This window comes from Mesoplodon bidens, assembly GCF_964165515.1.
Source record: "Mesoplodon bidens genome assembly, chromosome: 6".
Classification (NCBI taxonomy): Eukaryota; Metazoa; Chordata; class Mammalia; order Artiodactyla; family Ziphiidae; genus Mesoplodon; species Mesoplodon bidens.
The window spans coordinates 34,813,056-34,825,516 of NC_138162.1; the positions used below are offsets into that span (position 1 = coordinate 34,813,056).

At 41.3% G+C, this 12,461-nt stretch overlaps 2 protein-coding genes across 4 annotated transcripts in view; both read left to right on the forward strand.

Annotated features, from left to right (window-relative positions):
• Nucleotides 1–12,461, forward strand: part of PALM2AKAP2 (PALM2 and AKAP2 fusion) — a 624,976-nt gene that overhangs the window by 33,206 nt on the left and 579,309 nt on the right. For all 3 annotated transcript variants that reach the window (XM_081237132.1, XM_081237131.1, XM_081237133.1), the window contains exons 2-3: nucleotides 13–174; nucleotides 7,453–7,506. The gene's annotated coding sequence lies outside the window, so the exon portion shown is untranslated. The remainder of the gene's footprint in view (nucleotides 1–12; nucleotides 175–7,452; nucleotides 7,507–12,461) is intronic.
• LOC308618818 (protein transport protein Sec61 subunit gamma-like) lies at nucleotides 6,417–6,948 on the forward strand. Its single transcript, XM_081237089.1, has one exon. The coding sequence runs from the start codon at nucleotides 6,447–6,449 to the stop codon at nucleotides 6,651–6,653; it is 207 nt and encodes a 68-aa protein (XP_081093215.1). The 5' UTR covers nucleotides 6,417–6,446; the 3' UTR covers nucleotides 6,654–6,948.

Here is a 12,461-nt window from a genome sequence, read left to right on the forward strand (position 1 = left end):
TTTACTTTCCAGGTGAAACTGATCCTGCATCCCAGACGGAATTTTGGAAGAGGTTTTGGTGGAGGTGAAAACCAAGCGCCTGATTGGTTTTATTGCTGAAAGTCCTGAGTCTGGGAAACCTCTCAGTCTTGGGGTTTCCCTCAGAATGAAAAACAAGGGGAAGCTGACTGGCAGGTACACGGACAAGACAGAGATCTTTTGAATTCCCAACTTTATCAAAGTTTGGTTTGATAGATTCTGTACAGTTCTGTTAGGTTACATTGAATTTGGTACTTAGGTGAGTATGGCGCAGATCAGATTTTTGTTCTGGTTCCATTCAAATTTTTATTCTCTGTACAAAGTAATACCATTGGCAACTTTACAAAAGTTACAGCGTGCAGTATTTCTTGACATGCTAAAGTGGCCAACATTGAGACTGAGGAAATACATGTATTAATTTTGGATCATAATTCCTTTTCTAAGCCTATTTTTGGACTGCAGTTTGCTGTCATCAACACCAAATCTTCTTCCTCGGTGAAGTATTTTCTCAAAAACAAGTCTTTATCAGTAATCATCAGAGAAAGGAAGCAGGTTAATTTTACTTTGAAAACTCTGTTGGGTGCCAAAGCTGGTAGGATGTACAAAAATACAGGCTTGAACTGTTTCAGAAATGGATTTTAAAAGAATTGTGGCTAATATTTTTCATCCCAGTGACTATTTCTGAGTTAAAATTTAGTGGAAGATGATTATGATTACTTAACAGAAACATGATCAGACAGGTATTTTATATCCTGGTACGTTCTTTTTTTTTTTTTGCCGTACGCGGTCCTCTCACCGCTGTGGCCTCTCCCACTGCGGAGCACAGGCTCCGGACGCACAGGCTCAGTGGCCATGACGCACGGGCCCAGCTGCTCCGCGGCACGTGGGATCCTCCCAGACCGGGGCACGAACCCGTGTCCCCTGCATCAGCAGGCAGACTCTCAACCACTGCGCCACCAGGGAAGCCCCTGGTACGTTCTTTATGCTCTCTCCCTGAGCCAGCAGACTCCATATGTCTAGTTCCCACGGTCTAGACCCTCCCTAGTGTTGTCAGCCCACCATTGACAATGTCCAGTTTAAAACACAGATCTGAGTAAGTCATCCTCCTGCTTAAAAATCCTCACTAGCTATCCCACTTCTCCCAGGATAAAGTCCGAAGACATCCCAGGCTTGTGTGAGCTGATCCTCTGTTGAGCCTATAAGCTTGCTTCCTGGCTCTTTCATAGCCTTTTTAGAACCCTTCACTTATTCACATAACAAAAAATTAGCCATTTCAAACTAAACAAGTTAGTGGTATTTAGTACACTTACAATGTTGTGCAACCACCACTATGATCCAGTTTCAGAATATTTTCATCACCCCCAAAGGAAACCATGTACACATTAAGTAGTCACTCCCTATTGCCCTTCCCCAAGCCTCTGGCAACCACCAACCTACTTTCTATGTCCCTGGACTTATCTGTTCTGGACATTTCATATGTATAGAATCATTGTGTGGAATATTGAATGGAATCATGTATAATATATGACCTGTGTGTCTAGTTTCTTTTATATAATACAATATTTTTGAGGTTCCTTTGCGTGGTGACAGTACAGTATTAGAAATTCATGCCTTTCTATGTTTGAATAATATTCTATTGTATGGATATAGCACATTCATCTGATGGTAGACATTTGGATTGTTTCCATTTTTTGGCTATTATGACTAGTACATGCACGTATGTGTATTTGCTTGAGTACCTGTTTTCAATTCTTTTGGATATATACCTAGGAGTGGAATTGCTGGGTCATATAGTATTTCTATGTTTAATGTAGAAGAATTGCCAGACTGTTTTCTTCCCTTTTCTCTTGTGTTTCTATAATACAATATATTCAAGAAAATTTCTACTATAGTACAGTTATAAGATACCTTTAGTTATGACAGGCTGTATATGTATCTGACGGCAGGGATTAGGTCTTATTTATTTGTGAATCTCCAATACCCGGTACAGGGCTGCACAGAGAAGGTACTCAAAAAATGTTTGTAGAATTGGATTAACTATAGAGGAATTATATGCAATTTTATCCTTGAGGAAGATGTGGTGTGTGTGGTAAGGCGGTGAATATGAGTGATGGGCTAAGTGGAGATAGGGTGTGGGTGAAGTGAAGAAGACCCTCCCTACTCCTTTGGACAAAGGAAAAGGAAGACCGGTGTGGTAGAACTAGTTATCCATAGACCTGGCTTCTCTTGCTGGTTTGCCTTTAACTAACTCATTATAATTTTCTGAGAAGTTCGACTCTTCCTCTTTGTCAAATGAAAAGATTGAATATCTTAGTGATATTCCATTTTTTGGGTTTGTTTTAAGCAATGGGAACTGTTTTATTCATATGAACTCACTGGTGGAAGCCCAGTATGCCTTGGTGGGGGGAAGGGCACAGACCAGAACGCAGGGCAGCCCCAAGACCTTGGCAGGACTCTGAGACTCAAGGTCCCAGCACATTCAGTAGCTCTGAGAGACCTCTGTTCTAGAAAGATCAAGGAAGCATTAATGCACACAAGTACATATTATTCTGCAAAAAAAAGAATTTTTTCCAAGGAATAGAGAGGAGATTAAGGATTGAGACAGCAACTTCAATGGGAAAAGAACAAAAGATGTGATGAAAAGTTACAGTGAGTAGTACATTTGGTTAAAAAGGGGATCCCCAACCTCCTTCTCACCTCCTCTTACTTAAAAAGAAAAGATGTTGCAGGTTGACTTCATGAACAGAATTGTCAAACATTTGTACTCTCCTAACTGAAAGGATTCCTGCTCCATAGCACTTCCTCTGCAAATGTCCTGCCTGGTATCACAGCTGAATGTGTTGCTGAGCAGGCCTGGTCTGGTCCTTACTTTCTGGCTTTCCTTTTTCTTTTTCCCTCTCTCTCTCTCCTGGCAAAATGTCTTGAAAACATGACATTTACACTCCACCCTCATGTTATCTTTTCTCTCTAGTTCTTTGCTTTTGAACTAGCCTTGAACATCGTGAGCAAAATGTCTTGAAAACATGACATTTACACTCCACCCTCATGTTATCTTTTCTCTCTAGTTCTTTGCTTTTGAACTAGCCTTGAACATCGTGAGGGTTAGCTGAGGCCCCCAGACCGCTTCCTGGCACGCCTATGGCATCAACAGGCCATAACCTCTCTCTCCACTGGATTGCTGCTGATGCTTGGCTTGCTTTGGTCTTGTTCAATTTTTTATTTCTGCTGAAGCTCATTTTTAGGCAACACTTCTGAAAATATACTGCCTGAACCTCAAAATCTCTTCTGTTTATTCAGGTTGAGGCACAGAAGTCATTCAGGCACTGAGACCGAAGTTGGTTTACACGGATGTCTGAATTAGCCCCCAAACCATGTTTTTATTGTGAATATCCCTACGTGTCATCATAGAAACATAGTTCGAGCAGTGTAACTGCAAACAGTATTCACATTCCACTATTAACCCTCTTGTTCATTTTTTTTTTTCTTTTTTTTTGTGAGGCTCTTCTGGAAATTCTACAACTTTTAAAACAGATTTTCTGGACAATGACTGCCCCTTTTGGTGGTAGAGCCCTATTACAAAAATAGAAAGGAAATTCAGTTTCAATATCCCTCTGATTTTACTTGCTTAGCAGTTGTTTTCCCTCCAAAATGGGCATGAACGTAAACACTGCAATATTTTCACCATTTCTTTAAATGCTTTTTAAGAAAGGGAACTTACAGTTTTCCGGAGGATACCTGTATGACGTTAATCCCTCTTGCTCCGCCATGATGCTGTGGGACTAGTGGAGGATTGGATGCCGTAATCCTTTAAATAGCACTTCAAAAATGATTTAGAAAAGCTAAAATCTGTCTTGTAAACCCCAGAACTTGTCTCAGATCTTGCCTCGATCAACTTCCAAAGTATAATGCAACGTGATTATGTTCCTCTGGAGAAACCTGTGAAACAGGTCTTTGAGCTCCATTGGATGTGTCAGAGTTTTAATTGATTCTTTACCATGTCTCTGCCCCCCCTAATAGCAGTGCTAAGGACAGGACGTGTTTTATGGGAACAGTCACCCAGAGCTTAATTTGTTGTTGCGTAGTAGACAAGACTATTTCCCAATGAAATTTAATCTGTTTAGTGCCCTGAGAGTTTCTTCCTGATCAAGTGTGGTCTGCTGATTATTGAGAGTGCAAACCTTGATAGCCTCCAATTAGCACTGATGCGATTCCAGGGAAAACTTACTCCCTGTTCCTTGCCAGTTATAGAAAAACATTTTGGTTGAAAAGAGGTGTGCCACAGAACTCTGTTCCTTGAGTTCATTTACTTTTCTGTTGCTTCTTGGATCACAAGATAGGGGTGAGCCACACGCCCTTATTACAAGCCATATAAAGTACCTCACATATATTATCTCATTTTGTCCTCATGATAACATTGCAAAGAGGGCAGGCAAGTATCAATATGCCCATTTTACAGATAAGAAAACTGAGTCCCAAATAGCTTTGCAACCTACTTAAGGAACCACCAGTAATAAGCACCAAGCAAGGACTAGAAAGCAGATACTCTTTTTAGTAATTACCCTCTTTCTTGGACATTAGCCAAGACTGCTCTACCTAGAGCTTACTGCAGTGGAATTTCTGCCCCCCAACACAATTCGTTTATTCATTCAATCCACAAACACTTGCAGTGAGTATGAACTTGGGGCCTCAAAATTCAGATCTGCAAAACAAAGGTAGATTTATTTTTAAACTTCAAGTAAATTCTCTCTTGGGTCCTCATTCCTCCTGGTGGCAGAAACTTGTCAATTCTAGGTTTTCTCTGCCAGCTCAGGGAATTTCCCCCTCCTCCCTTTTCTTCTGTAGTTGTATATAGGTTCAGGCCATTGGAAGGTTTGTGTGTGTGTGTGTGTGTGAGTGTGTGACAGTGTGTGTGTTATGGAGATGGTAGATGCATATGGCCTTCTGGGGTCTTGTTACTCTGATTGCTGTTGAAATGTGTGGCCCATCTGGTCTTCCAACACTTGGTAAATACTAGCATTTATTGCTATGTGATTTTTTAAAAACCCTGCTCTTGAGGCATCTGTAGAACTGCTGGCTTGCCTTCTTTCATCTAGCTTCTATGTCCTCCTTGTAAGTATGAGAGACACTTGGCTGCCCTCCTGAGCTACTCTGAGGATTTGGGGGAATTTCATAGGACTCTCTCAGGCCTCTTGGTTTAGCCTTGTCATATGTCTTTTTTATTCGAAGCTTCTCTCTCCTACCCTATTGTGTGTGGGAGTGGGGAGAGGAGACTGTTTCCCCACCTCCTCAGGTATCACCTTGTGTGAGGCACAGGTCTCCTCTACCCCTGTATCTACCAAACCAACCTGGGGTGTATCTCATTTCCCTGACTACACACATATCCCCTCACCCTGGCCTTACCCAAGGGAAGGAGGGAGGGTGGGTTGAGGGGCATAAACAGGGACATTCTCCATCATCCAAGTGTCTGCTCTGCTGTCCAGTGCTCTCCTCTAGAGCAGGTAAATTTTACTTCCTCTGGGTCAGGGGGTGGGATGGGGGTGGGGAGGAAGGATTAGCCCAGCAAGTATTCATCCAAATCTATTATCTCTGCCAGGAGCTCAGCTTTTGAAGGTCAAAAGTTATGAGTTAACTATTTTTATTCTCTCTTCCTTGAAGCAGTAAAGGTGGAATGTCTTAGCTGTCTAGGCTAGGGGGCGAGCAATGGGGTACACATAACTCTGTGTGTGTGTGTGTGTGAGAGAGAGAGAGAGAGAGAGAGAGAGAGAGAGAGAGAGAGAGAGAGAAGCTGTTAATGCCTCATAATATTACCCTGAGTTTGGTCATTTTTGCCTAACATGTTCCAGATTCTCTGCCAGATGGGGAATATAGAGGTGAGCAGACTATATCCCTTGCCTAAGATGTTTACAGCCTAGTGAGAAAGGCAGAGACAAGGAGGTTGGCCCTAAGGTGAGATGCAGGCTGAGAGTGGTGTGCACTATTTAAACCGGTGTAGTGTGCTGGCTGATTGGAAAGAGGTATAAGGTGCCACTTGTACCCTTTCCCAAAGACCCAAGCAAAGACTTTACAATTCTACAGTTTCCCTGTTATCCAAGCTATTTGGTGCTCACCACTTTGGGTAACTGATCTGAACTAAGATTTAAGTGGAAAGCAAAAGGAAAATTAATAGTAAAACAATTATAATTTTGTATCTATGATCTCACAGGACCTTCTCCACCTCAGTGAGAGCTTGTAGGGTTATCTCCACGTGGCCCATATACAGCCAGGGTTACTTAATAGCATCTTCTAGGTACCACTGCAAGCTGAGAAACATTAATTTGGCATTATGAAATAATTTGAAGCCGGACCCAGCTTCCGATTCTGGTGGGCGTTTGTCTGTTGTCTGTTGTGCTATGTGTCTTTGGCTTGTGAGTGGACGGTGGGCAGGCATCATGGATCAGGTAATGCAGTTTGTTGAGCCAAGTTGGCAGTTTGTGAAGGACTCAATTCGGCTGGTTGAAAGATTCACCAAACCTGATAGAAAAGAATTCCAGAAGATTGCCATGGCAACAGCAATAGGATTTGCTGTAATGGGATTCACTGGCTTTTTTGTGAAATTGATCCATATTCCTGTTAATAACATCATTGTTGGTGGCTGAATACCTCTGTAGAAAAGTGTTTTTCATCTTGTGGATTGGTGAACAAGTAAGGATTTGAGACGCTCATGGAGTAAAAACTTGCCTATATGTTTTGTGTTTTTCTTTCATTTTTTTTCTTCCAAGACATTTTCTATTTGTAAATTAAAATAATTTCAAAATTTATAAAAAGCAGTAATTTCAACTTTTACTTCTGTTTCTCAAAAAAGCCTAAAAGAGAATATGTTCATTGCATAGAGCAAATTCCCTCCTCTTCTTTCATCTTCTCTTTTCTCCTTCTCTCTCTGCCTCTTCCCTTCCTATTTGTCCTATCTGTCTGTCTGTCTATCTATCTATCCATCCATCCATCCATCTATCCATCTATCATCATCTATCATCCATTCATCTGTCTCATGGCCAGCTTTGCTCTTTTACCAGTCCAAATTCCCACCCCAGATCTCTCAAACTGAGCTGGCATAGTCTTTTGGGAAAAAAAATAAACATTTTCAACCATTTCCTGTTTTAGTTTCCTCTCTTGCTCTTTCTCCTTTTCTTTTTCCTCTCCTTCCAGTCCAGTAGCAACCTGTCCTTTTAAATACAAATCTAAATATTACTTTAGCTACATATTATAAATCTAGAAAAAAGTCTGTTGAAGACAGAACCATCCTTAGCATGCTGGGGGGTAGAGGTCGGGGTGATGGGTTGATGGGAGAGGCAGAGGGAGAGCTAAGGAAGCAAAGACTGTTTTCCTTAGTGGATGGAGAAGGTGATGTATTATTATTTGCAAGTCTATTTTTTTGATCCCTGTCACACTCTTTTACAGATGGAGAAACTGAAGCCTGGAGAATAAAATAATCTTCCCAAGGTCGCACAGCTGGTAAGTAACCAAGCTGTGGTTTAAATCCGGATCTTTGACATTAAGTGTTCTTCCTACTCACAAGTGGAGTGAATTCCCGGTTTCTCCCATAATTCAAATGAGAGGAAAATTCAAATAAAGATTCTCTCCCCACCCCTCAAAAGTAGTAATGGAGAGGACAGTTAATGGGAAAAAAATGCCAGGTCTAGTATGAGAACTACGGTTTGTTGGTTCCTTGATATGGAGATGGTAATGGCCACCCACTGCCAGAAGGGAGGCAAGAACCAGGAGAGGCAACAAGATGGAGGAAGCTGAAGGCCTTGTGAATTAACAGTATTGGAATTACATGGGTTCTGAAGTTTGTGTTTTAAGTGTCAGCCACAGGGAAACCTGAGAGATCTGGGTTACTGCTGAAGAAAAATATGTTACACAGTGAGAACACAAAAACCCAGTACTGTTTCCTGATTACTGTATTGTATAGTACATGGACCTTATAAAAACATTAAAACGTATAGCAGAAAGTGAGCAGCCCATGTAATACCCCAACTCACACGCCCATAAAAGTCATAAGAAAATCTTCATATTTTTTCTATACAAATACTAATACGGTGGTAAAATAGCAGACTACCATTCATAATCTGTATGAAATCTTGCAATCATATAGGTTCCTTTACCTGTACCCCTTTATGTTATAGGTATTGTGGTGATTACATCTACATACATTGAAAACCCCATCAGACAACTCTGTCATTACTGCTTTAAACAGTCATACGTATTTTAAGGAGCTTAAGAGGTGAAAATTAGTATCCATTTACTCAGATTTTTACCATTTTTGTTGTTTTTCTTTCATTCTTAAAGTTGCAAGTTTCTCTCTGGTATTAGTTTCCTTTCGCCTAAAGAATTTCCTTTAGCATGTATTTTAGAATCTGTCTACTGGTTACAAATTCTCTTAGATTTCCTTCATTTGAGAATGTCTTTATTTCACCACCTTCATTCCTGTAAGATATTTTCACTGGATATAGACTTCTGGGTTGACACTTGTTTTCTTTCAGCACTTTTTAAGATGTTCAACTGTCTTCTGGACTCCATGGTTTATGATGAGAAATCAGTAGTCATTTGAATTATCTTTCCTCTAAAAATAATGTGTTGTTTTCCTCTAGACTCTTTCAAGATTTTAAAATATTTTTTTCTTGGTACTTAGTAGTTTTATTATGATGTGTCTGGGCATGGTTTTCTTTGACTTTATCTCGATTGGGCTTTACTGAGTTTCTTAGACCTGTAAATTGATGTCTTTCACCAAATTTGGGAAATTTAGGCCATTATTTCTTCAAATGTTTTTATGTACCAATATCTGTTCTTCTGGGACTCCAATGGCATGAATGTTAAACATTTTGATCTTGCCCCACAGATCTCCATGGCTCTGTTCATTGTTTTTCAGTCTTTAGTCCCTCTATTATTTAGATTAGATAATTCCTATTCATCTGTTTTCAAGTTCACTGACTCTTACCTCTATCATGTCCATTCTGCTATTGAGTCCATCTAGTAAATCTTTTATTTCAGATTATATATTTTTCAGTTTTAAAATGTCCCTTTTAAGATAGTTTCTATTTCTCTGCTGGGAATGTTTATCTTTTCATTCATTTCAAGACTATTCTCCTTTGTCTTATGGACCATCGTTATGATAACTACTTTAATATCTTTGCCTGATAATTCCAACATCTGGATCATCTAGGAGTTGGCATCTTTTGTCTTTTCCCTTGAAATTTTCTTCTTTTGTGTATGTTGGGTAATTTTGGATTGTATTCTGAACATTTAAAATATTATGTCATGAGACTCTGTGACCTATTAAAATCCCCTGGCAAATGTTGATATTTATTGGGCTTCCCTGGTGGCACAGTGGTTGAGAGTCCACCTGCCGATGCAGGGGATGTGGGTTCGTGCCCTGGTCCGGGAGGATCCCACATGCCACAGAGCGGCTGGGCCCGTGAGCCATGGCCGCTGAGTCTGCGTGTCCGGAGTCTGCGCTCCACAACAGGAGAGGCCACGACAGTGAGAGGCCCGTGTACCGCAAAAAAAAAAAAAAAAAGATGCAGATTCTTGGGCCCCACTCCCAACCTAAGAAATTAGAACTGTGGGCAGGGCCTGGGAAAATGCATTTAGCAGGCTCCCCAGGTAATTCTTTTTTAAAATAAATAAACAAACAATTTATTTATTTATTTATTTATTTATGGCTGCGTTGGGTCTTCGTTGCTGTGAGCAGGCTCTCTCTAGTTGCAGCGAGTGGGGGCTACTCTTCGTTGCTGTGTGTGGGCTTCTCATTGCAGTAGCTTCTCTTGCTGAGGAACACAGGCTCTAGGCACATGGGCTTCAGTAGTTGCAGCATGCGGGCTCAGTAGTTGTGGCTCATGGGCTCTGGAGTGCAGGCTCAGTAGTTGTGGCACACGGGCTTAGTTGCTCCGCGGCATGTGGGATCTTCCCAGACCAGGGCTCGAACCCGTGTCCCCTGCATTGGCAGGTAGATCCTTAACCACTGCGCCACTGGGGAAGTCCCAATGAAGATGTTTCTGGATGAGATTAACATTTGAATCAGTAGACTGAATAAAGCAGATTGCCCTCCCCAAAGTGGTGGGCATTATCTAATCTGCTGAAAGCCTGAACGGAACAAAAATGTGGAGTAAGGGAGAATTTGCTCTCTCTGCCTGACTCTCTTCAAACTGGGACATCTGTTTTCTCCTGCTTTTGGGCTCAAACTCAAACCAGAACTTACACCACTGGTTTTCCTGGTTCTCAGGCCTTCAGACTCAGATTAGAACCATACCATTGGCCCTCCTGGGTCCCCATCTTGTCAATTGAAGATCTTGGGGCTTCTCAGCCTCCACAATCGTATGAGCCAGTTCCTTATAATAACTCTCCTTATATATGTGTGTATATGTGCTTTTATGTACTTTTATATATATTTAAATATATATTTATATTTATGTAATATATTTATATGCTGCATATATATTTATATATACTGTGTGTGTATGTATATATACACATATATATATGTAGTGTGTTTCTCTGGAGAGCCCTACCTAATGCATCTTCCTCCCTAGTTCCTCTGTGTCTTCCTGGTCCATCACCTCCCTCCGTGCCCAAGTCCCTTGCTTTGTCCCCTCAGTCACAGCAATCTGGTTCTCAGTAATGCTCTCCCTGTCCAATCACTCACCTGCTTAGATTTCCACGACTCCCTGTGGCCTTCAGGAGGAAGTCCCAGCTTTCCTAGGCTGGCCCAGGGAGCTTTCTTTCTTTTTTTTTTTAAGATTCTTTTTTTAAGATTTTTTTTAAGGATTTTTTTTTGATGTGGACCATTTTTAAAGTCTTTATTGAATCTGTTACAATATTGCTTCTGTTTTATGTTTTGGTTTTTTGGCTGTGAGGCATGTGGGATCTTAGCTTCCCGACCGGGGATCGAACCCGCACCCCCTGCACTGGAAGGCAAAGTCTTAACCACTGGACTGCCAGGGAAGTCCCCTGGGGAGCTTTCTTACCAACCACTCCAGCCTCCGCTCCCATCACCTGCACTCACCCGTCCCTGACTCTCGGCCCTGATTTGCGGCAGCAACTTGAACTGCTTATATTTCCTGCTTCATGTTTCCCTGTGTTGCTCATGCTGTCCCTGCTGCCTGGGATTCCCTCACCCTCCAGACGTGTCGGTTTACCTGCTAACTCCAGTTTATCCTTTACGACTCTACTCAGTCACCACCCCCTCCAGAACAGTCCCTGACCCAACTTAGCCTGCATTAGCTGCTTCTCCTGTTGTTCCCATGTTTCCCCCTGTTGTTTCTCTTATCAGATGTGTTATAATTTCCTCGCGTGTGTCTGTCTTCTTCACTGGGTTGTAAGCTCCTTACCTTATTTAACTTTGTACTCCTAGACCCTAAAATGTAACTGGTACTAAATATAAGTTTGTTGAATGAACAAAACCAAGTTTTTGTAGAAGGGCCTCTTTAGTACCAGCTGTCAAACTCTTCTCATACCACCTACCCCAGTGGCTCAAATCCAAGTGGCTTCCACCTGGATCTCTGCTTATCACCTCTTTCTGCTGCTTCATGGACCCCTGGACCTTGTACTTAGTTTGGACTTTGGCTTGTGGTGCTTATTTCCTGCCTCTGAATTCTCACTTTTACTGATCTTCTGGTTTGGACTTCTGTGTCTTACCCTTTCCAGTAAACCAATGATCTCCTGTCGTCTGGGGCTACTTGAACTGCAAGACCCAGCCTTCTCCGTCTCATCCATCTTGTCACCTCAAACACCCCCCTACCCCTGTCATCTTCAAATTCCATGTTACACTTCTTAGACATTAAATATTATTATAAATTTTATTTTATAATAATACCATGAGAAAAATGTCCTTCATAACAAAACAACAACAAATCTGTGCATTAGTGTGGTTATGTGAGATTTACAAGGTGCTTTCACACAATTTATTTCATTAAATCCTCATAACAACCTCGTATAGTGGGTTATTATCCCCATTTTACAGATGAGGAAACTGAGTCTCAGAGTAGTTAAATGAACTGCTTGAGATCTCATAGCCAGAGAATGACAGAGCATGGATCTTAGATGAGATCCTTTGACTCCAGAGCTTTGAACTCTTTGGAGTTCACCGTGGCATTAAAAGATGAGCTATAGCTGATGAAAAACAGATATATCTGATTGTAAGCTTGAAAACATGCCCTCTCCAAATCCATCTTCTATACTACTGTTAGCATAATTTAAAAAAACCTTAAATTCAGGTCAGATTTCTTCCTTATTACAATCCTTCAGTGGACCTTGGTTCCTCATCCAGTTACCTGGGGTTCTGTTGAACCTGTGTTTTAGCAATCTCTACCAATTGCCTTGTTCTAAAGGCCAATGGTGGTCCATGCCTTGGTGTTCTTTGACCTAATTTCCCACCTATAGTGCATCTGCCTTTTGCCTGGCCAGTACCT

Bases quoted from the DNA above. Each gene is read 5' to 3' on its own strand.
- LOC308618818 (XM_081237089.1), top strand. From the start codon at position 6,447: ATGGATCAGGTAATGCAGTTTGTTGAGCCAAGTTGGCAGTTTGTGAAG.